Source organism: Gobio gobio, assembly GCF_949357685.1.
Source record: "Gobio gobio genome assembly, chromosome: 11".
NCBI classification, from domain to species: Eukaryota; Metazoa; Chordata; class Actinopteri; order Cypriniformes; family Gobionidae; genus Gobio; species Gobio gobio.
In genome coordinates, this window is record NC_137104.1 from 42,232,737 (window position 1) to 42,260,256 (window position 27,520).

At 38.8% G+C, this 27,520-nt stretch overlaps 3 protein-coding genes across 4 annotated transcripts; 1 reads left to right on the plus strand and 2 right to left on the minus strand.

The window, feature by feature from the left end:
- Positions 1-4,920: 4,920 nt before the first annotated feature.
- LOC307133578 (histone H2A-like) lies at positions 4,921-5,343 on the plus strand (the record flags this gene model as incomplete). The annotated part of the gene is made up of 1 exon (XM_079828681.1): positions 4,921-5,343. One exon carries the CDS (start codon positions 4,921-4,923, stop codon positions 5,341-5,343), a length of 423 nt encoding a protein of 140 aa, XP_079684807.1.
- A 5,196-nt stretch (positions 5,344-10,539) lies between these two features.
- Positions 10,540-20,029, minus strand: prcc (proline rich mitotic checkpoint control factor). Its single transcript, XM_079828438.1, has 6 exons — positions 19,409-20,029; positions 19,285-19,332; positions 15,767-16,255; positions 15,581-15,673; positions 11,877-12,023; positions 10,540-11,750 (listed from the first exon to the last, which is right to left on the minus strand). Exons 1-6 carry the CDS (start codon positions 19,637-19,639, stop codon positions 11,598-11,600), a joined length of 1,161 nt encoding a protein of 386 aa, XP_079684564.1. The 5' UTR covers positions 19,640-20,029; the 3' UTR covers positions 10,540-11,597.
- A 751-nt stretch (positions 20,030-20,780) lies between these two features.
- mrpl24 (mitochondrial ribosomal protein L24) lies at positions 20,781-25,840 on the minus strand. Of its 2 annotated transcripts, none has more exons than XM_079828439.1 (6): positions 25,711-25,840; positions 25,309-25,495; positions 23,685-23,780; positions 23,497-23,600; positions 21,140-21,270; positions 20,781-21,023 (listed from the first exon to the last, which is right to left on the minus strand). In XM_079828439.1, exons 2-6 carry the CDS (start codon positions 25,489-25,491, stop codon positions 20,887-20,889), a joined length of 651 nt encoding a protein of 216 aa, XP_079684565.1. In that variant the 5' UTR covers positions 25,492-25,495; positions 25,711-25,840; the 3' UTR covers positions 20,781-20,886. The 2 variants fall into 2 exon arrangements, with proteins under 2 accessions (XP_079684565.1, XP_079684566.1); XM_079828440.1 differs by having other exon boundaries at positions 25,309-25,492; positions 25,711-25,839.
- Positions 25,841-27,520: the final 1,680 nt, after the last annotated feature.

Consider the following 27,520-nt stretch of genomic DNA (forward strand, 5'->3'; position numbering starts at 1 on the left):
AACTAAACTTAGAAATGTTGCCTTGGCAATAAACTGTTTAATTTGGAACACTAAAATTATTAACTGGAAATAAATAAAAACTACAATAAATTAAACAACCATTAAATAGTTTTTTGTTTTTTTTTAATAATTGAATGGAAAAAATCCACCACAGAGTCACTGTAAGCATCGAACACAAATTATTCACATGACCACAGAGTCACTGTAAGCATCGAACACTAATGATTCACATGACCACAGAGTCACTGTGAGCATAGAACACTGATTCATATGACCACAGAGTCACTCAGTACGTTTACATGGACAACAATACTCCGATATTAATCTGATTAAGACCATACTCTGATTAAGAAACTACCATGTAAACAGCGATTTCTAATTACCTTAATCCGGTTAAAGCCATACTCGAATTAAACAAAAATCGAATTAAGACATGTGGAGTATGCCTGTTTTAGTCGCATTATCTAAGTGCATTGTAGACATGTACACACCTTAATCTAACTATTAACGTCGTGAAGGAGTTTCCGCCGCGTTTTGTGACAGGTCACACACACACACACACACACACACACACACACACACACACACACACACACCAGGCAAGTGCAGAGGGGAGGGCTTTGGGGGCTCGTATCAAAAGTATATAAAGTGCCCCTCTAAACAATCATCAATAATATTGTGACAAATAAAACAGAATTTGAATTATAATTAATATAACCGCACGTACAAAACAATGCGCTTAAATTCCCGTTTATCTTTTACGTACCTTTCAGTCTGAAATGTCGTTGCCATGACGTGTTGCTATGGTGCGTGACTGCGTGTCTTGCTCATAGACCGTAAAAACTCTGCTCACTCGGACACGGCCTCCTCTATATTTTTTTTCTTTGTGTTGCAATAATGCTCATTTTAAAAGTAAAATACGATCATTTTGTATCTGTAATCCCAGATTCATATTTGTCTGCTTACAACAGCGGTCGGGAACCTCTAGGCTTGCGAGCCATATGCCATTCAGTGAACGCTTTGTGGCTCGATAGCAGAAAAAAAAAACAATCCAAACAATCACGATTTTGAAACCTTTTCATCACATTTTCATCATTTATCAAAACTATTATTCGAAATGTAGGCTGTCAAGAAGGAGGCAAGATGGGCAGTGTCTCTTAAAAAAACCTGAAAGACAATATTTAATATTACAAAAAATAAAACTATATATATATATATATATATAATATCATAAAAAAAAGTATAAAAATCACTCGTTTTTATAAAGTCACACTGTCCAACAGCGACACCCGCAGGTAAAGTTACAGTGGGTTGCCTGAGCCCATTGATTTGAACACACCCACAAAAGTCGCGCTATGATTGGACCCCGGACAGCGTAGCGTGGCATGGGGACGTAATGACGTACCATTAATCAAACTATGTTCTGTAACATGTAAAACGGGAACATGAACGTAATATTCTAAAAGCAACTCATGTAAACACCTTAATCAGATTATTGCCTTATTCAGAGTAAGGTCAATAATTAGATTACTGCTGTCCATGTAAACGTAGTCACTGTAAGCATCGAACACTAATGATTCATATGACCACAGAGTCACTGTAAGCATTGCACACTAATGATTCATATGACCACAGAGTCACTGTAAGCATCGAACACTAATGATTCCAACAAACCAGTTTGTCAAATGCTCATTCATACTTAACGTTATCCGACAAACACCTAATGTTACAAACTTTTTTTAAATCTCAACAGCGAACTTGGCATTAGTGTAAATTATTCTTTGATTAGAGCTTTTATGTATTGTTTATCTACGGGCATGCTAAACATGGTTCTGTGTTTGATTCGGCTACTAGTAAAGCCAATGTTTAGTGTTCGTTTTGGGTTAATAGTCCTTGCGACAGATATTTGGCTATAATCGTTCTAAAAATACAAAAATAACAGTGCCATTCAGTAGCGATCACTATAGATCCGCAGTCTTTACTCTTGAGGACTGAACAGGTTCTGCTCGATCATCTTCACTAAAATTGTCTGGGTCTGATTCGGGCTCAGATTGATATGGTTTTATTGACGCCATTGTTTAATACTGACCAAAGCACAGCCTCCGGTAAAGGTAAGGGGCGTAACGTTTCCGACAAACGTGCACTAGGCGGTTAGCGAATCACAACACACTGGGCCAGCTAACCAATCAGAGCCCACTGCGTATTTTTGAGGGACTGGCTTCATACAACCCGGAAACCATCAGACCGTTTTTACAAGGAGGGACAGAGCAGTGTAGAATATATGTAAAATATATGAAAAATAATGCAATTTTTTAAAAACGAAGCATGAACACGTTACAGTGCACCCCACAAACACAATCAAGCCTTCGAAAGAATGTGTTTTACCACCCCTTTAATGCAGCATTCTATATGTATATAGGTGTATTTGGGTTGTTTTAAATGTTTTTAAAAATAATAAAAATATGGTTGTTTGTGGTGGGGTAAATTAAACGCGATATGCAGTGACGTCACAATCGTGTTGCATTGTGGTATATGAAGCTGCCTGAAGTGTACATATGAAGTAGACTCTGTCAAAATCGAGGGAGCAAGGGTCTGTCCATATAAACTTCCCTTGTCCACTTCACGAAGTGAAACGCACTTCAAAATGGCGGCGGGGATTCCCCCGAGGGGAAGTGCTTAGGGAAGTTTGCAAATGCGTGTCTAAAACTGGAGTGGAACGCAGCACACGATTAATTTGATCAAGCGAGTGAACTCCACAACAAATGATCACATGATCGAAACAGTCATGTGACCACAACAGAACACGTGCTTACAACACAAACATGACTCCAGCTGCACACGATTAACCCTTTAACTCCTATTTATATTTTAAAGGGATAGTTCACCCAAAAACGAAAATTTGATGTTTTTCTGCTTACCCCTAAGGCATCCAAGATGTCGGTGTCTTCGTTTCTTCAGTAGAACACAAATGAAGATTTTTAACTCCAACCATTGCTGTGTGTCACTCATATAATGCTTGTCGATGGGGTCTAATTCTATTAGAGTAAAAAAAACATGGACAGGCAATTTCAAATTAAACCCCGCGGCTCGTGACGACACATTGATGTCTTAAGACACGAAAAAAGTGAGAGAAACCCAACGGTATTTATGCAAATATATCACCTCATATCAGACGAACGCTTCAGCTCTCCAGACTGCCATCACTTCCCGTGAGTGAGGTCAAAATTCCGGCCGGGTCATAGATATATACATACCTCATTAGTGCCTGCGTGGATCACTCGAATGAGGAATCTACGTATACGACCCGGCTGGAATTTTGACCTCACTCACGGGAAGTGATGGCAGTTATACAACTGGCACACAGCAACGGTAAATGGAGTTAAAAATCTTAATTTGTGTTCTTCTGAAGAAACAAAGACACCTACATCTTGGATGCCTTGGGGGTGAGCAGATAAACATCAAATTTTCGTTTTTGGGTGAACTATCCCTTTAATATCTCACTAAAACTGCTAATGTTAAAGCATATTAAGGCATTATAAAACATCATGAAAATGCTCCACAAATAGATGTCGTCTTGACTTCATAAAAAATGTCTAAGGCCCTGTCCACACGAACACGGGTATTTTCAAAACCGCAGCTTTTTCTACGCGGTTTGGCTGTTCGTCCACACGCAAACGCAGTATCCAGTTACTGAAACCGGACTTTTTTGAAAACTCCGGCCAGGGTGAAGTTTTTTAGAAACTCCGGTTACAGCGTTGTCGTGTAGACGGGTGAAACCGGAGATTTCGGCTTGTTAAATTGAAATGTGCGCCAATCTCTCCTTTGTTTGACATCAGATTGTGCGCCGTTATCGCTTTTGTTTATACATGAGTGGAGTCTATGCAATGGCGGACGTAACTTTTAATAACTCTGCTAACAGCGCTTATTACATACAGATACATGCGCAGTTATCTCATTGTATTGCAGAACAGAGGCGCCAGAATACAAAAATACAACATAGTAAGGCAAGTGTGTGAAGCTTCAGTCCACTTGAGCCCTGCCCCTACAGTTGTCAGTGTCACTGATTCCAAAGTAAACTTGTAGAAGGGTTTCACTGAGCCCATGGCATCCCTCAGTGCATCGGTGCCGTGGATGGGACCCATGTGGAAATCAAGCAGCCAATCATAGCGCGGTTTTGCGTTTTCATGTGGACGGAGATTTTTTTTAAACTGTGCTTGTGTGGACGCGATTGTTTTTTAAAACGGAGGAGGAAAAACTCCGGTTATAAAAATACCTGTGTACGTGTGGACTAGGCCTAAATGTTTAAAAACTGTAATCTTGTCATAAGCAATTAAAATGTTAAATATAAACTAGCTTATAAGCAAATATCATTTTTAAAATGACTGCAACCTACAATTGATTTAATTGAAAGTGTAGAAATGCTCCTAAAGACTCTAATTGATCTTAAATGAATGGAAGCAGCTGATTGGCCAGAAGGCTTTAATGAGCACAGCTGATTGGCCAGCAGGCTTTCATGAGCACAGCTGATTGTCAATCAATGCCATTGATCTCCAGAATAAACAGAGACTCTCAGATGTGCTCGACAGCGGCTCTGCTGTTCCTGCTGTGAGCGCCACAGGTCAGGTTATGTTGTGGCTGTCTTAAGTCAGACTTTATTTCTGTCATGAGAACTTTAATCGTTGCTGAACTCATTTGCTCTTTGACAGCTTGTGAATAAATCCTGTTTTCAGGTGATCAGTGTTTTGAGATCAGGATTGGTCACTTCAGCTGCTCTTCCTATTGTCAAACTCCTGATCGAGAGCATTTGTCGTGACCTTCAGTGACTTGATGATCTACTCGTGCCTCTCGGGTACTACTCGATCAGAATGGGTTCTAGATCAATAATGTTCTGATGGTCTGTCTCTTGTTCCAGATCTCATCATGTCCGGTCGCGGTAAGAAGCTCATCGCAGCGGCGAAATCCAAGACGCCCGTGTCGCGCTCCTCCCGCGCCGGCCTTCAGTTCCCGGTGGGCCGCATCGCGCGTCTCCTGCGGAAGGGAAACTACGCGGCGCGCATCGGCTCCGGAGCGTCGGTGTATCTGACGGCCGTCATCGAGTACCTGTGCGCGGAGGTGCTGGAGCTGGCGGGCAACGCGAGCCGCGACAACAAGAAGCTCCGCATCGCGCCGCGACACATCCAGCTGGCGGTGCGGAACGACGAGGAGCTGAACACGCTGCTGGGCGGAATCACCATCTCTGAGGGCGGCGTGCTGCCCAACATCCAGGCGCAGCTGCTGCCCAAAAAGACCAAAGCCGCCCGAGAGCCCAACTCCAGCAAAGAGGCGCAGTCGCAGGACTTCTGATCGCTCGCGCACACGCAGGGTTTTAGCACTTTCATGTCAATGTTATTAATAAAACTGTTTTAATACAAGTTTGTATTTTAATATCTGTCTGGCTCTTTTATTAATGCATCCGTCTTCTAAAGACCCGTAAAACTGATTTAACTGAGTCTCCTGTAGAGATGATTATAGATGAATGTGAACTCCTTTACACTATTTGTCAATTGATCAACTTTACAACATTGACGCTATTGAACTGAATTTGTCATAATTGATAAACTTTACAACATTGACGCTATTGAACTGAATTTGTCATAATTGATAAACTTTACAACATTGACGCTATTGAACTGAATTTGTCATAATTGATAAACTTTACAACATTAACGCTATTGAACTGAATTTGTCATAGTTTATAAACTTTTAACATTGACGGTATTGAACTGAATTTGTCATAATTGATCAGCTTTACAACATTGACACTATTGAACTGAATTTGTCATTGCATTTTACAATATTGACACTATTGAACTGAATTTGTCATAATTGATCAGCTTTACAACATTGACACTATTGAACTGAATTTGTCATAATTGATAGTTTACAACATTAACGCTATTGAACTGAATTTGTCATAACTGATAAACTTACAACATTAACATTAATCAACTGAATGTCTCATAATTGATAAACTTTACAACATTGACGCTATTGAACTGAATTTGTCATAATTGATCAACTTTACAACATTGACGCTATTGAACTGAATTTGTCATAATTGATAAACTTTACAACATTAACGCTATAGAACTGAATTTGTCATAGTTTATAAACTTTAAACATTGACGCTATTGAACTGAATTTGTCATTGCATTTTACAATATTGACACTATTGAACTGAATTTGTCATAATTGATAGTTTACAACATTAACGCTATTGAACTGAATTTTTCATAATTGATAAACTTACAACATTGACATTAATCAACTGAATGTCTCATAATTGATAAACTTTACAACATTGACGCTATTGAACTGAATTTGTCATAATTGATCAGCTTTACAACATTGACACTATTGAACTGAATTTGTCATAATTGATAGTTTACAACATTAACGCTATTGAACTGAATTTGTCATAATTGATAAACTTACAACATTGACATTAATCAACTGAATGTCTCATAATTGATAAACTTTACAACATTGACGCTATTGAACTGAATTTGTCATAATTGATCAACTTTACAACATTGACGCTATTGAACTGAATTTGTCATAATTGATCAACTTTACAACATTGACGCTATTGAACTGAATTTGTCATAATTGATAAACTTTACAACATTAACGCTATTGAACTGAATTTGTGATAATTGATAAACTTTACAACATTGAGGCTATTGAACTGAATTTTTCATAATTGATAAACTTTTCAACATTGATGCTATTGAACTGAATTTGTCAATGATACATTTTACAATATTGACACTATTGAACTGAATGTCATAATTGATACATTTTACAATATTAACACTATTGAACTGAATTTGTCATAACTGATAAACTTTACAACATTGACACTATTGAACTGAATTTGTCATAATTGATAAACTTTACAACATTGACACTATTGAACTGAATTTGTCATAATTGATAAACTTTACAACATTGACGCTATTGAACTGAATTTGTGATAATTGATAAACTTTACAACATTGACGCTATTGAACTGAATTTGTGATAATTGATAAACTTTACAACATTGAGGCTATTAAACTGAATTTTTCATAATTGATAAACTTTTCAACATTGATGCTATTGAACTGAATGTCATAATTGATACATTTTACAATATTGACACTATTGAACTGAATTTGTCATAATTGATAAACTTTACAACATTATAAAGTTAGTGTATTAGAGTGTATTAGTTTTGCTTCCAGAAGATCCTCTTCCTCACCAGAGATATTCCTTTGTGAACGTGTTCATACTGACTTGAGAGTTTTCAGTTGTGAATGTCCTGTTCCACCTCATCACAGTCAACTGAAAATTAGATCTTTAGTACCGAAAAATCACTACCATTTTCACTAGGTCATCTTTTCATTATGTGTTTTGTGATATGGCAAATTATTCTGTGGGAAGCATCTTTCAAAAATTGGTAGTCTGCCCAGACAGGGCTGCAAAAGCATGCTGTGCAGGTGCAGACTAATCACAATCTTTTGGCATCAAGGGACCCAATGTGCCACCAAAACAATCTTCCTGCCCTGTCATCAGTCAAGGGACATTCTGATCTTTCCAACATGCTGGAGATGGCAACTTTTCACCTTAATAATCGTCTTCAAAATGTCTACTGTACAGGTTATGCCTTCAAAATATGCCAGAAAACTTCTCAATGTCTGATTTTATTTAGTACTTATCTGACTCATTTCTACTGTCAGCAGGGTTGCCAGATCTGTGCAACAAAACTAGCCTAATGGTCGATCAACATTTGCCCCAAAATAGCCCAATGCGAGGTGCTCGAAATTGTACATTCCAGTTGGGGGTGGGGAGCTTGAAATCAACAAAAAAAAAGTAGCTCAATTACAGAGGGAAGACCATATGTGAAAACCTTAGTGATGGTGACATTGAAATCGCAGGACTGTGGTGTAGTTTGTTTATAGCCTACCTTTAGCTTTTTACTACTGGTGACTGCATTTAGGCTTCAAAATTCATAAATGTTCATCTGTGATAATTATCTTGATGGACAAAACGTGTAAGCATCATAAACTTTTGTTAATCACAGAGCTTGTTTTTGTGATAATTCAAAAGCCTATGTAAAATCCTAATAGGTTTTTATTGAGGGAACCAGAGAGATGCCACCGATTGGCCTACAAAGTGACGTCATACCAGCACCACTCAATTCAAATCAAGCGTGCCACACAAGTCCTGAAAAGTGAAGCCAAAACGCTTTAATCGCCCCCCAGGTGGCTGGTCCTAGTATAGCTTATAAACCCCGCCCTCTCCATGTAATCGAATGGGACGTGAGACAAACTAAACAATCAAATTACACTGCAAATAATTTTTTTCCAACGATAGTTTCTGTCATTTTAGGTAGTTTTTTCACATTGATGTTTTTTTTAATAAGTTAAGTTTTAGTTATTTGATGCAATAAAAATGTTGTCTGGCTTTCATCAGACCTAAGATTGAACATTGGTCTGGGGAATATGCTATGTATTTTCTACTGCACAAGAGGCGTGATAAACGAGCATAATTCAAATGACTCGACGGGCAACGACCCATCGCTTCTCTATCCGTCATTGTGTAATGCTGCGTTCACACCAAACACGAATAGAGCGTTAAAATCGCATCTTCTTGGACGCTTGAACCACAGTGAATTGGACGCGCGTATAAATCGAGCGTTTGAAGCGAAATAGACGCGCGTTCAAGGCGCTCCAGGAGAAATATGTCATAAAACACCACTCTGCCCTGTTTTCATTTTCATTAAAAATATATTGCCTGTATAAATAAATGCGCATCCAGTAAATATATAAATATATATCCAGACAACGCACTACCTGGCCGAGGAAAGGCTGCTCTCGCCAGGGTTAACGAGTGCTGAGTGCCCGGTGATCGCCTGGATCTCACAACTCCAAAAACGCAAGATTATTTTTTTAAAAAAATAGGCGCTCTCTTTATAAATAAACCACAGATTTGAGCTTTAAACAACTACATTCTCACCTGAAAAAGTCTTAAAACTACATTTTGTGACACAATAGTAGTATTTTTTAATTATGCAGGGTTTCTCGTCACGTCACTTTTCCACGTGACAGCAGCAAGCAGGCTCCTGATTAGTTAACGCGGCGCGAATTGACAGCAAAGTTCAAATTTTTCAACTCGGGCGTCAGACGCGAATTCGCTTCTAATCCGTGAATGCACAAAAAGCACCACTCGCGCAAGATGCTCTATTCGCGTCCAGTTCATGCGAATGACGCGAATACCGCAGGACCTCCAGACGCGCGTCAACGCACCTTTCCATTGACTTAACATTGAAATCATTCGCTCCTGACATTCTATTCGCGTTTGGTGTGAACGCAGCATTAAACCCGCCAATAGCACGCCAGGTGGATAAGCCAGTCTGTGATTGGTTCCCGCAAAAGTGTAACAGAAGCAGTAGAAATGAATGTACAGGTTTCCAGACTCAGTTGAAGGGTGAAATCAAATCGCCAGCAGATCAGGCTGGGTTTACCCAGTCTAATAAAAATGGGAATGACGTCACGATTGACAGCTGAGATCGACAGCTTCTCTGAGAGTAGTCACTGAAGCATCCTGACTTTTTTGGGAGGAGATTGGAGCTTTAATTTTAATTTCTACATTTCCATAACTGTTTATTTCACGCCGACATGACTTTTTCTGCTGTAAACTGTACAAACTGATTCTGCGGGAGTGTGGGCGGCGCCTTGATACCGCAGCTCCACTTCCTCTCTCACTACTGCGCAAACTCGGGTCCCGAATCAGCGGTTTCAACCAAGGGGGTAATCCTACACCCGGAAAGCGTACCTTCCATAGGGGCAGCCATTGCTAACCAAGCCATCACCTGCTGTTAGCATTCCATTGACTCCCATTCATTTTGGCGTCACTTTGACAGCGAATAACTTTACATCGTAAAGGCGTTTAAAGACTCCATTTGTCCATTGTATATTTCTAAAGAAACACGACAATGTATAAAAGGCTCCATTACCTTGTATCTTACACTATCGCCCTGTAGAAGCCGTTTTTGTAAAAAATAGGCTAACGATTGCATCATAACCACGCGACTCTCTGTCGCGCAGTAGAGAAATTATCGTATAAACTCGTATAGACAGGAATCATTTGCTTAAAACGGCGTACTGGCGTTACATTTTAAAATAAAGAAATACTATGCAAAATAATTAATCATAATACTTACCAAAAGTTGCCCCTGCAAGATTCGGTGATTCAGATTTCACTTTGCACAACTACTAGAAGACTTACAACTGTCAAGACAGGTTGCTCACGTCACATCTACGTTGTCAAGCTCAGTCTGAGGCTGCGCAGTACGCTCAGCCATCAGGAAGTGAGTGATTCTAACTTTTCTGCGTTGAAGTCTATGGGGCGCTGTGTCCATTTCTTTTACTGTCTATGGTTTCAACAATGGAAGAGAGTGAAGGTGCGTCGTCCATTTTTTTTTACAGTCTAAGATTCAAATTGACATTTTTTTTTACATTTTTAATGTTTAAGAGTCGAATAAAACACCGAAACTCCATTGACATTAAATCATTGTTCAATTTAATGTTTGTGGCTTGAACCCATTCCTATTTTTGAGACATATATTTACACACTGAACAAATTAAAAACATCTTTCACCCTTATTTTTTACATCCTTTTAATCTCCCGCAAGGCTATGTAAAAATCATGTAAATGTCAAATTATTTTGTGAACCAACCTTATTATGTAAGGTTTTATTTCTGGCAGTGATATAGAAACTATTTCACACATAAAAGTGTTTTAACACACAAAATGAAACGTAGTACATTTCCTATAGGTGTAATGAAACTGTTACACTTTACTCATGGTTCTACACAAGGATCTTCCATTAAGAATCTACATTCAAATGAAAACAAGCAGTAAAAAGAATCAAACCAGGATCGGGAAGATTCACTCCAACACTTTTTTAAGATTTACAAGGTTTTTAAGTATCACTTTACAATAAGATTGTATACATTAACATGAATTCATTTCTGCTCAAACATTAATTAGTATACATTAACATTAGTTAATGCATTATGAACTAACAATATGCAATAGCATATTTATAAATTAACACTGACCAAACTTAAGAAATGCTATAAAAAGATCATAATACATAATGCATTAACTTATGTCAACGCAGAACCTTATTGTAAAGTGTTACCCGTTTTTTTCCCACATGTCTCATCAATAATGTTTTATATATGCCACTGCTCACAATGGCAGTGTGGAAGACAAGACCCTAACAGACAAACAAGTCATGACATCGCAATCATATAATAAATCATGAGAACCCACACAGATACAGTTATGTTACAAGTGATTTTTGACCATCGTAACAAAACCCAATGTTGTTCAAAAGGAAATACAGTATTAGGTAGACATTTGGGAGCCGTCTCAAACTATGTAATAGCAGCCGAGCTTTGCAGTACTTTCTGAAACAATACGAACTGGCGTTTTTTTCTGTACAGGCCAACAAAATCTGCTCAACATTAGGTAGAGGTGTGCGTAACATCTTGATATCCAGTCCATTAGAATCCGTACTTGGCTTGCGTTTGTCGGCGAGTCATTTTGTTGTCGGCCCAGTTGTTCTTGAGTTCCAGCTCGCGTTCCTTGGCCTGATGAATCAGATACGTGATTTGGTGCTTGCGTCTCTGTTGCCCCGTTGGCTGATCTCCTTTTTTCTGAAAACGAGATGGAAAAGTCAGTCTCTTTCTTTCCATCCATAAATATCCATCCACTTCCACACCTGTCTGAACTGAAATGTCCTCATTTAACGCTCTATTAAGTGTTCTATTCGAGGTGCTTACCTTGCTGAAGGACTTGCGCGGCTCTGCCTCTGCTGACATGTTCTTGGCCATCCACTGCTTATTGCCGCTGAGCTGATCGTCTCCTTTGATCTCTAGGAACTTGATTTCTTCTCTTCCGCGGTTCTGTTTGCCCTGCAGCCGCCGAAACTGGAGAAATACAAACAATGTTAGAATTTAACCCTGATCCATCAGGAGTTAGTCATGGCAAAACGTCATGATGTTAGGATGCACAAGATGGTTTCAAGGGTGTTCTTAGTGGTTGCTAGGTGGTTACTTACTGGCCCAAGTAAAACATTAAAAAAAAACAACACCTATACAGAACTTTGCACCTGTTTTACATCCACTAGGCAAAATTATAAATACATTTGCTTTGAAAAGTAACAGCACAACTCAACGAAATGCATGATGTGAATGAAGTGAAAGGTGGATTCTGAAATCCACTACCGCTTCAATATAGTTGTATATATATATCTCCTAATTAAATTTATAATCAAAGCCTCAATCAATATTCATCCTCCTCTATAATTATTATGATTTTAATGATTCTTTCCAGTTATGATTTTGCTTGTATCAAGAGGACCAATGATTGTTTCTTCCTTTATATTTCCTAAAGTTTGTATTTTTTTCTCTTAGTGGTGACGGCTTCCAGAGATTAAATATGGATTTGTCTTTCTTTATTTTATTTTATATTTCCTTTTACTGAAACCCTAAAAAATCAAGATGAATATGTTCTGTACTATTATCTGTATCTCTCACTGAGAGAAAAGCACGTTATCAATATGTTTTGAAAAACTTTCTCTGGTTTGGAGCCGATCTCACCAACTCCAACCTTGGAAAGACGGTGTATCTGTGTGTGCGGCTGTGCGCGCAGTATTCAGTGTTACAGATCAGTATTGGAGGTGGATTACGGGCATGCTAAATGGTGAGGGACTTGTTGTTCTGGACAAGCTGGCGCCTGCTCCAGAATCTGGAAGGTCATTACGTGCCTAATTCCGGGGTGAAAGCGTCAACAAGTGATATCTGTACACGTGAATCTGATTAACTGACAATGTGTGGAAATTTACCAAGACTGTCCATTTTCTCTGAGCCAATCAGAATCATTCCCCATGGCAATAATGACGTGGTTAGACCTTGAAAACAGTATTACTGTTGAGAAATTGTATGTAGATAGGTGGAGGCGGGGAGACTGTTAGAGGGAGCGCGGCCTACGAACTCCTTGTGAGACTTGAAGCTGGCTTCTGCTGATGAAACTGCAAACTATTCTTCAGTACATTTTTCTTTAATTAATTACACTCCTGACTCTTGGTCTTCATTTTTCACTACTGGTCCTGAGTCCTAAGCTGTTACCCCAACAGAAGTAACCAAATGCACACCAAAGATCAATACTCAAGTAAAAATTATACTATGAGCAACAAAAATCAGGCATGTGATTGGCTAAAGATCAAATTTATTTTATAATTTATTCTATAATTTATATAATAATATTTGTATTCGTTTTTTTATTTACAAATCAATGAAACAATACCACTATTGCAATTATATTATTGTACTGTAAAATTTTAAAATAATAATGACCATTATTACTCAGTTATATTTTTATTTAATTGATTTATATTTAAATGACAAAAATGTAACAAAATAAAAATATATTACTATTGCAATAATACAATTGTACTGTGAAATGTAGAAAAAAAAAATTATTTAATTATTCAAAATATTTTTTATTAGTGAATTACTAAAACTGACAAATTAATAAAATATATTACGACTGCAATAATACTAATGTACTGTGAAATGTAGAAAAAATTATTATTATTCAAAATACATTATTTTTATTATTTAAATTACTAAAACTAACAAATCAATAAAATATATTACTATTGCAATAATACTAATGAACTGTGAAATGTAGAAAAATAGATTATTCAAAATATTTTCTTATTTTTGAAATTACTAAAACTGACAAATCAATAATATATTACGACTGCAATAATACTAATGTACTGTGAAATGTAGAAAATAACTTATTATTCAAAATAATATTTGTATTATTTAAATTACACATTAATAAAATATATTACGATTGCAGTAATTCTATTGTACTATAATAAATAACAATTTAATAATAATGAATATTATTTTTTTTATAAATAATTATTAAATGCATAATAAATTAATTCATAATTATTTGAGAATTTAATAAAAACAACAATAAAAAACAAGAATGATTATTATTACTTTGTTTTACAGAATAATAAAAGTACATTCCTAATATTTATGGCTGTGAATTAAAAGTATTTGATAATACAGCAATTTTATAGTTCACCCGAAAAATACTTAAAGGGTAACTAAACCCTAAACCAACTTTTTTTAGTTAATGATCTGTAATACTGGGGCTTTATTAATGCTGTTCATTGATTCGAGTAAATGTTTTGACATTTGAGTATAAAGTGTTTTAATTCTATAAAATATGGTGTAAAACCGCCAAAGTGCTGCCCTCTTAAGGTTGAACGGTGGCTACTGCAGTTGAATTTTCCTATTGGAGGTTGTGGTACATCGTGACGTAGGATGGTACCTCCAACGGCTCACTATCCGCGCCCCTAGCGCGAGCTCACCACGCCCTCAGAAATGTTTCCCCCAATCACAGTATGAGAACGGCTACACTCCAGTATGAGCTGTCATGTTACATGAAGTAAACATTATGAATGAAACTCACTTGACACTTGCTTTAAAATTGTATTGAAGAAAATACGGTTAAATAATGCAGTTGTCAGTACACGTCAGGCTTTTCTTGCGATATTATTGCCGCCCGTCATGTGTACAGATAATTTTCATACTTGAGACGCGCTTTCAAACCCGGACACGCAAGTGGTTGCCGCGGACGCAGATAGATTAGGTCAGTTCTCTTGCGCGGCTGCTTCACTGGCATCGGGAGTTAACGCAGTTTGAGCAGCGGCTCGCATTGATAAGGCTCCGGGTTTGTGTCTGTTACAGACAATCCACCCTCCTCCACTTCAGGTGAAGGTAGGCGAAATGACCGCTCTGTTGCAAAACTGGCGTCACTCCAGTCATTCTCCATCTTTGCGACTCGCGAGTCTGACAGCTGTCAAACAACCCGTCCCTGCGGGTCTCAGGTGCACGCCCTCCGCTCAGCCCCGCCCTCGGTTTGTCCCCTCTGTGTCCGCCGGGCTCTGCCCACTTTTCCAGCATTTTTTAAAAATTGCCAGTGGGTGGAGTTAAGCTCTGAGCAGGGGTTTAGTTACCCTTTAAGCTTCCGTTTACCACAACTGATTTGTGAGTGGATGAATGTTTATATGTGAATAAAAGCCTAATTCAATCCGTTCCTCATATAAAGCGATCGAGTCTCTTCAGGAAAATTTGGACTAAACTGCTCAATTCATATGGATTCGTTTTACGATCTCCTAATGAACATTTTGAACTGTTAAAGTGGTAGTTGTGTAGCTGTCAATGGAGGGACAGAAATCTCTCAGATTTTTATTCGGAATTTGTGTTCCGAATAAGAACGAAAGTCTTACGGGTTTGATACGACATGAGGGTGAGTAAATGATGACAATTTTCATTTTTGGGTGAACTATCCCTTTAAGCAATTCATGTGGGTCATACTTTAGGTTGGAAAATATGGGAATCCATATAATTACAGAAAAAAAAATCATTGAGTAATCGAGAGACTACAAACAACTCACTGCTTCATCATTGAACATTGAAGAGGACCCTGACTCATCTTGCTCGTCAGCTGCAGAGTTTGGGTCTTGGTAATATCCCTCCCCAAAGAACTCCTGTCAAACATATATTCATAAAGCATCAGCTGCTGAAATTGGAAAGGAATATGGTGTATGGTGCATATTCATAAGGACTCATGTTTGAAGTACCTGTGGAGAAGACTCTGGCAGTGGATTCTCAGGATACTGAGGTGGGAATTCTTCCTTCTGACTGTCTTGCATCGCTCCAACTGACCTACTGCCACTGTCCGCATTAGAACTAAAGTCCAATGGGGCGTCCTCCACAGCAGATGGAGGGTGTAGAGAGGGAATGTAAAGAGAATCTGGGTTTTGAGACATCGCAGGCTCTGTTGAGCTATCTGGTAGGGAAAAGTAGTTCTCCGGAGCGACTTCATCGTCACTTCCCTCTTCATCCGCGGCCATTTGTCGTGCTAACTGCATCGCCGCTGACTTTGCGGCCGCTTTGATGGCGGACGGGGATGGGCTGGTTCCAGAAAGACCCTGGGACTTTGCTGCGGATGCTTTCGGCTTATCCGATCCAGGGCGTTTGGTTAGGGTGTGCGGCACCAGGGCCCGCTGCATTTCCTTCACCACCAGATTCTTAGGCTGGGGCAGCAGAGAGGACAGACCACCACCTCCCTGAAGAATATGGAAGAAAATATTCTTATTAGTCCCACCCAGACCATTTATACTTTCACAAAAATGATGAAAACGGGCCATCCAGAAAACGTGAATTGAAAATCAGACAAAAAGACAAGACTGTGTACCTAAAGGTGCACTATGTATTTTTTTTTCAGTAAAATATCCAAAACCCACTAGGCCAGTGTTTTACATTTTGTTCAGTTGAGTACTTACAATATCCCAAATGTTTCCAACTATTTGTAAATCGTGAGCAAATTGCTATTTTAACCAAGGAACCGGGACATGTGAGGAAGTCGCCTGTCAATTGCGTCATATCGGAGTTACCCTTGGTTTCTGGTTTTATTTTGCAGAAACACTTTACTCTTACTGCAGTGTGAACAAGTGTCATAGCAGCCGCCAAGCGAACGCACAGAGTAACGTCATAACATAATTTTCAAAACACTCAGATGTATCTAATATGATAAACAGAGCTGCATTACCTCATACTCATGACCGGAAAAACGGAAGTGGCGCCGGTGACTGTGGCATAATAAAAGTCCCGCCGGGGACTTGTATAGCAATTGTATAAGATCATTACAAATCACACTGTGCGACATGGCTCTATTAAACTTGGGTACGACATGTAAAGTCATGGTCAGAATTATTGGCACCCCTGGTAAATATGATCAAAGATGGCTGTAAAAATAAATCTGCATCTTTCATCCTTTAAACCGATATTCAAAAAATTCACAAAAATCTAAACTTTCATTGACGTAAAAGAATGGATAGTCGGGGGAAACTCACATTATGAAATAAATGCTTTTCTCCAAAACACGTTGGCCATAATTATTGGCACCCCTAGAATTTTTTTATGAGTAAAACATATCTGAAGTATATTCCAATTAATATTTAATTTTTTTTTAGCATACCAAGGTGACTAGGAAAATGAAATTGTCCAGCCATGACTTCTTGTTCCACAAGAGTATAAATGAGGAAACAGAAAGGCCAGATTCCCTTAATCATCCATCAGAATGAGTAAAACTAAAGAGTATAGTTCTGATGTGCAGCAAAAGATTGTTGAGCTTCACAAAATAGAAAGGCTGCAGGAAAATAGCTAAAGCATTGAAAATCCCAATTTCCACCATAAGGGCAATAATTAAGCAGTTCCAATCAACTAAAGATGTTAAGAATCTGCCTGGAAGAGGACATGTGTCTATATCGTCCTAATGCATGGTGAGGAGGAGAGTTTGAGTGGACAAAGAGTCTCCAAGGATCACAGATGGAGAATTGCAGAGATTAGTTGAGTCTTGGGGTCAGAAAGCCTAAGCTCTTGAACGGACAAACTCACACAAAACGTATGTCAACATGTCCATCTTTATGAGTATCCTAGCAGACATAGTCTGTATATGCCTTAAAGGTGAACTATGTAGGATTTTTGCAGTAAAATATCCAGAAACCACTAGGCCAGTGTTATATATTTTGTTCAGTTGAGTACTTAGAATATCCCAAATGTTTTCAACTATTTGTAAATCGTGAGAAAATTGCTATTTTAACCAAGGAACCGGGACGTGTGAGCTATGCGTGTGAGGGAGTCGCCTGTCGATTGCGTCATATCTGCGTCACCCTCGGTTTCCGGTTTTATTCAGTGAAACACTTTACTCTCACTGCAGTGTGAACAAAGTGTCATAGCAGCCGCTGAGCGAACGTCATAACTTCCTTTTTAACACACTCAGATATATCTAATACGATAAACAGAGCTGCGTTACCTCATACCCATGACTGGAAAAGAGGAGGTGGCGCCGGCAACCGTGTCATAATAAAAGTCCCGCCGGCGATTATGCCATAATAACAGTCCCGCTCTTCAATCGTTCCTGCGGCCTTGCTCAGCTCCACAACACTCGGTCCTGCTCTGCTTCACTACAGTAATGTTAATAATCGCATACATGAACATGATTTCTGCCCGAGTCCTATCCTGACTGTTTTCCACCAGCTGTGAGGTGAAGACCACATGTCCCAAGATTCTGCGCTCAAACGTGCCGTCATCAAACTACGCCTTTGTTTTGAACAGGCGACCTCTAGTGGACGGAAAAGTTACATAGTGTAGCTTTAAGTGAACTTTATACAGTCGAGAAAGACAACGCATATCCGAGCTTTAGGTCTTAAAGGGGCAGTATCATTAGGTCTTAAAGGGGCAGTAGCCTTTCCTGCCGTCTGTTTAATGTCAAACAACAAAAGACAAGGACATCACTCACCGCTCTTGATTGAATAGCTTTTGTAAGTTTAAAAGGATTAATCTTTAATTTATGCACTTAAATTTGCAATGTTATTTTACATTTGATACATTTCTGTACCTGAAAACTAATGTTAGACATACCTGAAAAGCATATCTAGCCGAACCATATTGTTGATCTTATTTATTTGTGGTTATCATTTTTACGTGAATACTTTTATACTTTGATTTGAATATATGTTATATTATTTATTTTAATAGTTCAAAAAGTACAACAAATGTTACAATTTCAATTGAATTGTTGAAAGGTGTATTTTTAATAAATGCAACACATTCCCAAAGTCATGTGAAATAATCGTGTTACATAATCGTGATTTCAATATTGACCAAAATAATCGTGATAATGATTTTTTCCATAATCGAGCAGCCCTAAAAATTATACATTTAATTATTCCAGCTGCTGTGAGAAAAGGCTATAAATGATCCGCTACCTGCAGCATCCTCACATGCGATACACCCTCCTAGCCAGACTCCTCCTTTACGTATACAGATGTGATGTAATAACGCAAAGACGAACAGCACATGCTTGAATTTCCTGTGGAAATCCACCAGTACCATTAAAACACATTATTACAAGCTTACCGTTGTGAATCGGACTAAGGTAAGGAGATAGTTTTGAACACTGGCTGGTTATGTACTCAAAAACTGATTTTGGATCATAAATATTTAAGTACAGCTGTAATAAAAAAAAACATTTAAAAAAAACGTTACTATCAAGTGGACTTTAAAAATGTGGGGGAAACATTTTTTTCCATACCTGAGGAGCTCGTTTCTTTCGTACTGGCTCGTCATCCTCAGAGTCAGACTAAAACAGACAAACACCATCAATCAGAAAGAGTTTCAGTCAAATAATTTGCATTTAAAGTATCAGCAAAACTCACATCTGCTGGTTTCATTACAGGAACGCTGATTTTAACGGGTTCTGTGCGTTTCTTGGGTTTCGGCAAATCCATAATCATCCTCTTGGGTGGAGGAGCCGATGCCTGTTCTGTCTTTTTCGGCGCGGGCAGAGAAGCGAACAGTCCGCCGGTCTTACCCGCAGGTCGAGCGGATGAACCCGCCGAGTCGTCGCGATCGCTGTCGTCGCTGCTGTCGTACGCTACTAGAGACATCGCCACCGATCAGATGTGCTGCATTTACTTGAAGAGAGTGAATCAGACGCAAGATTCGCTGACGAGCATCACTTTCACTAACGCAGCTCTACTGATCTCATATCATTCTGTACTGTCCTTCCAGGTTTATATGGACAAATATCGAGACAACATCGATGCCAAATTCGCCCCCAGATAAATCAACGGTTGCAGCAGGAGCCGTGCTTGAACTAACTAAGCTTTTAAAACAATATTTTCATTGCAAAACGCGATTAAAACATCAATATATTAGCCTAAACAAACAAGTAATACCCGTTAATAAACATACACCGTTCCTCTCTAACCATTTAGACCCATAAACAATTTTCTTCCACCATCGTGAAGGATTTCCTCAACATCCGCTGCACTGTTTCAGAGGATTAAGCGACACTGACACCAACCGGCGTGGAGTGGAATCTGATCAATAAACGTGACGAACCATGAAAATAAATTAAAATAATAAAATAAACAAACTGAAAAGACGAATGTCATTATAATACCCTTGCAAAATCATAACTCACACATAGCTCTACTGGAGGTGAGAGAAACTGAATTATTGTGGAGATAGATAAAACACAAACATTTTTCTTTGCGAATTTCTTTTGAACAGTTTTGTTGTTGCTGAGGTAAAGAGGTCGTTCAGTTGGTTAGTATTTATTTAGGCAGAATAGTGGGGTTGTAAGATTTTTTTTATGTTTTTGCTCACCGAGGCTGCATTTACTTGATTATAAATACAGTAAAACCAGTCATATTGTGAAAAATTATTACAATTTAAAATACCCGTTTTCTATTTGAATATATTTTTAAATGTAATTTATTCCTGTGATGCAAAGCTGAATTTTCAGCATAATTACTCCAGTCTTCAGTGTCACATGATCCATTCCAATATGCTGATTTGCTGCTCAAGACACTTCTCTTATTATTATTATTATTATCATCAACTATTTTCCTGCTTAATATTTGTTGTGTAAACATTTTTCAAGATTCTTTGATGTATAGAACATTAAAAAACAGCATTTGACCCCAAACGTTTGAACCACAGTGTACATTTGTACCGAAAATAAGCTGTGTGTATTGGTTGGTAGCATGTGTTTGTGGCATAAAATAAAGGGAAGCGGAGTATAACATTTGGTTAATTTTATTGACAAAGTCTGCAGGACACATTATTTCACCATGATAAATAATCTTGCTATTGTAGCTCAAACATAATACACAGTCTCTGTGGTAACTCAGTACCAGTAGCTTTTACGAGGCCTTCTATCTTCCTGAATGTTTAATTTCTCCATAACTTCTTCCTCAAGGGTTTTCAAAGATGGCATGTATGTTTTAAGAAGCGTGTCCTCTGGTGATGTGTCCTTGGGTCCATCTGCAAGGTAGATCAACAGTCCATATTTAAAGATTTGAATATATAAAACTCTAGGTAGAAATGCATTGTTGTTTCTTTAATCTTTCTACTCCTTTCCCTTTCCTCAGAAACCCCACCTTTCCACTGCTGGGGAATGATGCCGTCTTTTCTCTGGTAGACTGGTTTGGGAATAATCCGTCCTGTCCTGACAGAAACGCGCACTCGCTCGCCCTCTTCAGTGTATCTCCACTCAATTTCTGTGGGCTTCCTAAGAAACATTAGACACAAACACATACATTGAGAGCCAGGTGTGTTGCATTATACACTGATCAGGCATAACATTATCCCCCTAACATCCCCCTTTTGCTGCCAAAACAGCCCTGACCCATCGAGGCATGGACTCCACTAGACCTCTGAAGGTGTGCTGTGGTATCTGGCACCAAGTTGTTAGCAGCAGTTCCTTTTAGTCCTGTAAGTTGCGAGGTGGGGCCTCCATGGATCAGACTTGTTTGTTCAGCACATCCCACAGATGCTCGATTGGATTGAAATCTGGGGAATTTGGAGGACAAGTCAAATCAGGTGAAGCAGGTCGCATTATCTGCTGAAAGAGGACACAGCCACCAGGGATCCCGTTTCCATGAGAGGGTGTACATTAGAGGGCTGCATTGGGATTGAGTCCCGGCGGGTCCCGCGGGACCCAACGCAAATCTCGCGGGAGCGGGCGGTTTGAATTTTGCTGCGGGCGGGAATGGGCGGCTAAAAAAAACACAGCGGGAATCGGCGGGATAGGGAGGTTGCCTAACGACATGATGGAGAAGATGTCAATAGATGATGTAAAAAAGAACCTCAAACGAGGTATTTACAGCACAAAAGCTAAGCAAGGAAAGTCTGACATTTGGAGAAGTTTCTCAATTGTTTTGGTAGGCAAAATCATGCGGTATAACGTTATATGTATCCACATATTGCGCAGCTGGCAAATACATAGCTAACGTTACTTGATCATACCTCACCAAAAACGCTCAGCACTCCCTGCAGGTCAAGTTGACTGTTTGGTGTTTTTGACAAACAATACATAGAAGTTTAGTGAGTGGAAATTGATTGTTTCTAAATGTCCGTTTGCTATTTTGTGTTCACATTACGTTCTGTTGAAGCATGTTTTCTCAGGTTTCCTTTCAGTCGGTCGTTCGACGTATGTCGGAACTGACCGACGAATAGGGATCTGTTTTTTGTTTCTCAATCTGTTTTTCTGTTTTCTGTTTTGCAAAGCAGTCTATTTTTATGTGCAAAGTTTTTGATAAAAACGAAATTATATTTGAATGTATTTGTCTTTTTTTTTTTTTTTACATGCAGGCCAGGGAAACGAAACAAACAACCCCATGAATCTCTTTAATAATATCAATACAAATACGTGTTTTTTTTCCCTGCGGGACGGGAGAAGACACAAAATCAATGCATCTCTATTATTGTGCGGGAATAAATTCTCAGAGTTTTGCGGGTGCGGGCGGGAGTGGACATACATATTGCGGGAGCGGGCGGGAGTGTAACACATACGTTGCGGGAGCGGGCGGTAATGGTCAGAAATTCGGCGGGTGCGGGCGGGAGCGGGATGAAGAAAACAGTCCCGCGCAGGGCTCTAGTGTACATGGTCTCAACAATGCTTATGTAGGTGGTACGTGTCAAAGTAACATCCACATGGATGGCAGGACCCAAGGTTTTCCAGCAGAACATTGCCCAAAGCATCACACTGCCTCCACCGGCTTGCCTTCTTCCCATAGTGCATCCTGGTGCCATGTGTTCCCCAGGGAAGTGACGCACGCGCACCCGGCCATCCACGTGATGTAAAAGAAAGCATGGTTCATCAGACCAGACCACCTTCTTCCATTGCTCCGTGGTCCAGTTCTGATGCTCAGGTGCCCACTGTTGGTGCTTTCGGCGGTGGACAGGGGTCAGTATGAGCACCCTGACTGGTCTGCGGCTATGCAGCCCCATACGCAACCAACTGCGATGCACTGTGTATTCTGGCACCTTTCTATCAGAACCAGCATTAACTTCTTGAGCAATTTGAGATACAGTAGCTCGTCTGTTTCATCGGACCACACGGGCCAGCTTTCGCTCCCCACGTGCATCAATGAGCCTTGGCCGCCCATGACCCTGTCGCAGGTTAACCACTGTTCCTTCCTTGGACCACTTTTGATAGATCCGGACCACTGCCGACCAGGAACACCCCACAAGAGCTGCAGTTTTGGAGATGCTCTGGCCCAGTCATCTGGCCATCACAATTTGGCCCTTGTCGAACTCTCAAATCCTTACACTTGCCTATTTTTCCTGCTTCTAACACAACAACTTTAAAAATGTTTACTTGCTGCCTAATATATCCCACCCACTAACGGTGCCGTGATGAAGAAATAATCAGTGTTATTCACTTCATAATGTTATGCCTGATCGGTGTATTACTCTAATGTTTGGTGCTCCAGAAGGCCATATTAATGCTCACCTGTCAGTAGGGTCAATAAGCGAAACATCCTTCAGCAGCAGAGGGGCTTCACTGGCGATGTAAGTACCCCGGTAATCTCCAGATCTGCCAACATACCTGTAATGCTGGAAAAAATTTTTTTGAAAACAATTAAAAGTGCTGCTTTTCAATAACGAAAGAGTCTTATTAAATACATGTTTTACACCTACAGTGTTCAGGCCCTCGAGCACGACCCAGTTTCGATGACGGAACACCTGAGAAACTTTGCCCTGCTTCCCTTTGTCCTTTCCAGACAAAATCTCCACCTGGTTGAATTAGATTTAAATGGTACGTTATGCAGATATGCATTGTGAAATAATACAAAACATGCACAAGTTAAGGGGATAAATGGTGTTAAAACATCCACAACAGGGAGATTATTTAAACCAGGTTTTTTTTTTTTATCTTTTAGATAAAAAAAAATATTCCAAATATATTCATCCTTGTGAAAGGAAACCCAATTTAATATTATATACAAATACTATTAATAATAATAAAAAATAATTCAGTTTATTTTTATGCTTTTTTCCCCTACCTGTAATACTGTACTGTTAAATGTATTATTTATTTGTGTACATTGAGGTGGCCTATTCAAAACAAAGGCATAGTTTGATGACGCCACGTTTGAGCGCAGAATCTTGAGACATGTGGTCTTCACCTCACAGCCGGTGGAGATGAATCGGGATTGGACTCGGGCAGAAATCATGTGCAAGAATGCGATTATTAACGTTACTGTAGTATGAAGCAGAGCAGGACCGAGTGTTGTGGAGCTGAGCAAGGCCGCTGGAGCGTTTGTTAATAAGATGAGCGCAACATGCCTCGCGAGCAGCGGGACTTTTATTATGTCATAGTCGCCAGTGCCACTTCCGCTTTTCCGGTCATGAGTATGAGGTAACGCAGCTCTGTTTATCATATTAGATACAGCTGAGTGTGTTGAAAATTGTTATGACGTTACTCTGTGCGTTCACTCGACAGCTGCTATGACACTTGTTGCACACTGCAGTAAGAGTAAAGCGTTCCTGCAAAATGAAACCGAGGGTAACACAGATATGACGCCATCGACAGGCGACTCCCTCACACGTCCCGGTTCCTTGGTTAAAATAGCAATTTTCTCACGATTTACAAATAGTTGGAAACATTTGGGATATTGTAAGTACTCAACTGAACAAAATATATAAACCACTGGCCTAGTGGTTTTTGGATATTTTATTGAATTTGGTTTTACATAGTGTACCTTTAAAGGGATAGTTCACCCAAAAATGAAAATTCTGTCATAATTTACTCACCCTCAAGTTGTTCCAAACCTGTATGAGTTTCTTTGTTCTGCTGAACACAAAAGATATTTAGAAGAATGTTTGTAACTAAGCAGAGAGCAACTATTGACTACCATAGTAGGGGGGAAAATACTATGGTAGTCAATGGTTGCTCTATCTGCTTTGTTACAAACATTCTTCTAAATATCTTCTTTTGTGTTCAGCAGAACAAAGAAACTCATACAGGTTTGGAACAACTTGAGGGTGAGTAAATTATGACAGAATTTTCATTTTTGGGTGAACTATCCCTTTAAGTCACCATGAAATCAAAATGAACAATTACTTTTTTTGGAATACTGTAGTATTTACTATAAAGGATTTATCATCAGTATTTAATTCTTGTACATTTTTTGAAACCCCCTTTTAAACAATATCAGTACTATTATATTTCAGTGGACTAAAAGATGTCTATGATCTGCAAGAAGAAAAAAATACATATGTATTGCTTTCATAAGTTTAAACACAGAAAATTGTCACTTACTGTGTCTCCTCTCACGAGTTGCCATTCTTCTTTTGCAATAGGTTCAACAAACACCTTTCTTCTCTTCTTGCCTGGTGGATTGAGCCGCTTGGCTGCGACCGTCCACGGTCTGTTTGTCCCGTAACGATAATCATGTGGAAATGCAGCTCTTGCTGCCATCGAAAGCAGCGCTGTCAGTCTCATGCTGCTGTGGACAGAAGAACAATCCATAAATGATCGATGGAATCTACACTTGAACAACATATATGTTATGCAATTATTCTGTGTTCAAGAAATACAACATATTTATATCGTATATTCACCAGACAGTTTGTAATACTACACTTTCTTGGGCTTTGTTATTAGTGTTTATGCGTGAGGTCTTTGCACGGTTCCCATATAACACAATGGTCCTCTACCTACCTGAATTGCTGCTTTTAGGGGCACATTTAAATAAAATAACTAAATTCGTTTGGAGTAATCATAAATTCTCCATCCACAAGGGTCAAACTTGTGTAGAACATGCGCTCTTTCCTGTTCCTTTCGAGACAAGCAACGTAGGTGTCAAAATAAAAGTCTCGATTGGCAGGGCACACATTTAAAAAGAGTAAAAATAAAGAGAAAATAAAGAAAAACAGGCATAAATTATGCGGCAGGGTATCCTATTCAATTATAATATTTTATAATAATTCTAAAAGTTTTCCCGAAAGGTTTTGTTGGCACTTACATACACGTTTTTCAATCCCTGAGAGGTTATGAAGCTTAATATATGTCAATATTCTTGGCTTTGGGAGGAAATTTCTCAATGATATTTACAAAAATATATGCTAAATATACTAAATAAATATGGAAAATTATGTATAATTTTGTTTGGTAAACTATGCACAATAAATCAAGTTTTTTATGTGACAACTGGAGTGAAATAAATAAAATAATTGTGTGAGTAAAAATATTTAAATATTCATAGGATTGAGTTGAGCTTAACATTAATGAATGGGTTGTATTAATGCTTTTCATTCATAGACGTTTTCATTACATAAAAGTAAATGCACGGGTAAAGACTTGGGCAGGAACCTTTGAATTTGTAAAAACAAAATATATTAAATATTACTACTTTAGGACTTTATTAATATCACCATACAAGAACATATCACTAACAATATAGATGTTTATATTTCATGAAAATGTACACAAAAAAATGACAGTTGCCTGACAGAATATTAAAAGGATTCTTTTCTCTTTTTTTTTTACTCGCGTAAAATCGTTAACCAATCAAATCGCCCTTTCATTCTGTATCCAAGTAGGATGACTCAGACCAGCCAACTAGCGTCGAGCTTTGCTTTGTAGTCAGGCAGACATAACACAGTCGTCCAATCACAAAATAAGCCGAAAGGGGATTTTTGCTCAATATTTGTCTCAGGTAGTTTCTTTTTCGTTTATAAAATAAACGGTACAATTATTTTGTATTTGACTGAGATATTGCACTAGGTAAACTTTGTACAATGATAATGGGTATACTTTATGAGAAAAGCCAGGTATTTTAATGTAATAATCGAAGGTTTTCGAGGCGTACAAGTGTAGCTAGCTAGTTCTATAGGAACAGTCATGGGTAATGATATTAACGATAGCTAGCTTGTGCATACATATACTAAAATCTAAAGTTATTATTTACAAAGTATGTCATTACATTTCGAATTATAGTAACATAACTGTTCATTTTATGTCGGTTTTGTTAAGTCGACGTCTCTTCGGCCTGTTCGAACTCACGTTAGCCTATTAGCCGCTATGTCATGCTCATTAAAACCAGGCTGCTGTGAGGTTTATTCCTAGTGAATAATAAGCATTTGCGTTTGAGAATTTGGTTAACTTGCGCTAAAATGAGTTTTTGGTCATAAATAACCAATGGCCTCGTCTAGTTTCTGGTTGGTTGGCCTGTCAGTACGCCCACAGAGAGATACACATGGGTGTAATCAACCTGAACTGTGCATGTCTCATATATGCTAGTCGTATGTTTGATTAATTCATGCATTAAAGTGATTATGTGTGATCGGATTTGATCCTGGTATCATGCATACAAAAGCTAAAAGCATCAGTTTCTTATGTTGAGATCTTCATTGGGCGCGTGTGTTGCTGAATATGAGGGAATGTCTGGACTGGGGCAGGAAAAACAGCCCTGCAGTATTTGGGCATGGTCGCTATCCGATTGACCTGACAACAGTTTCATGAGTGGCTG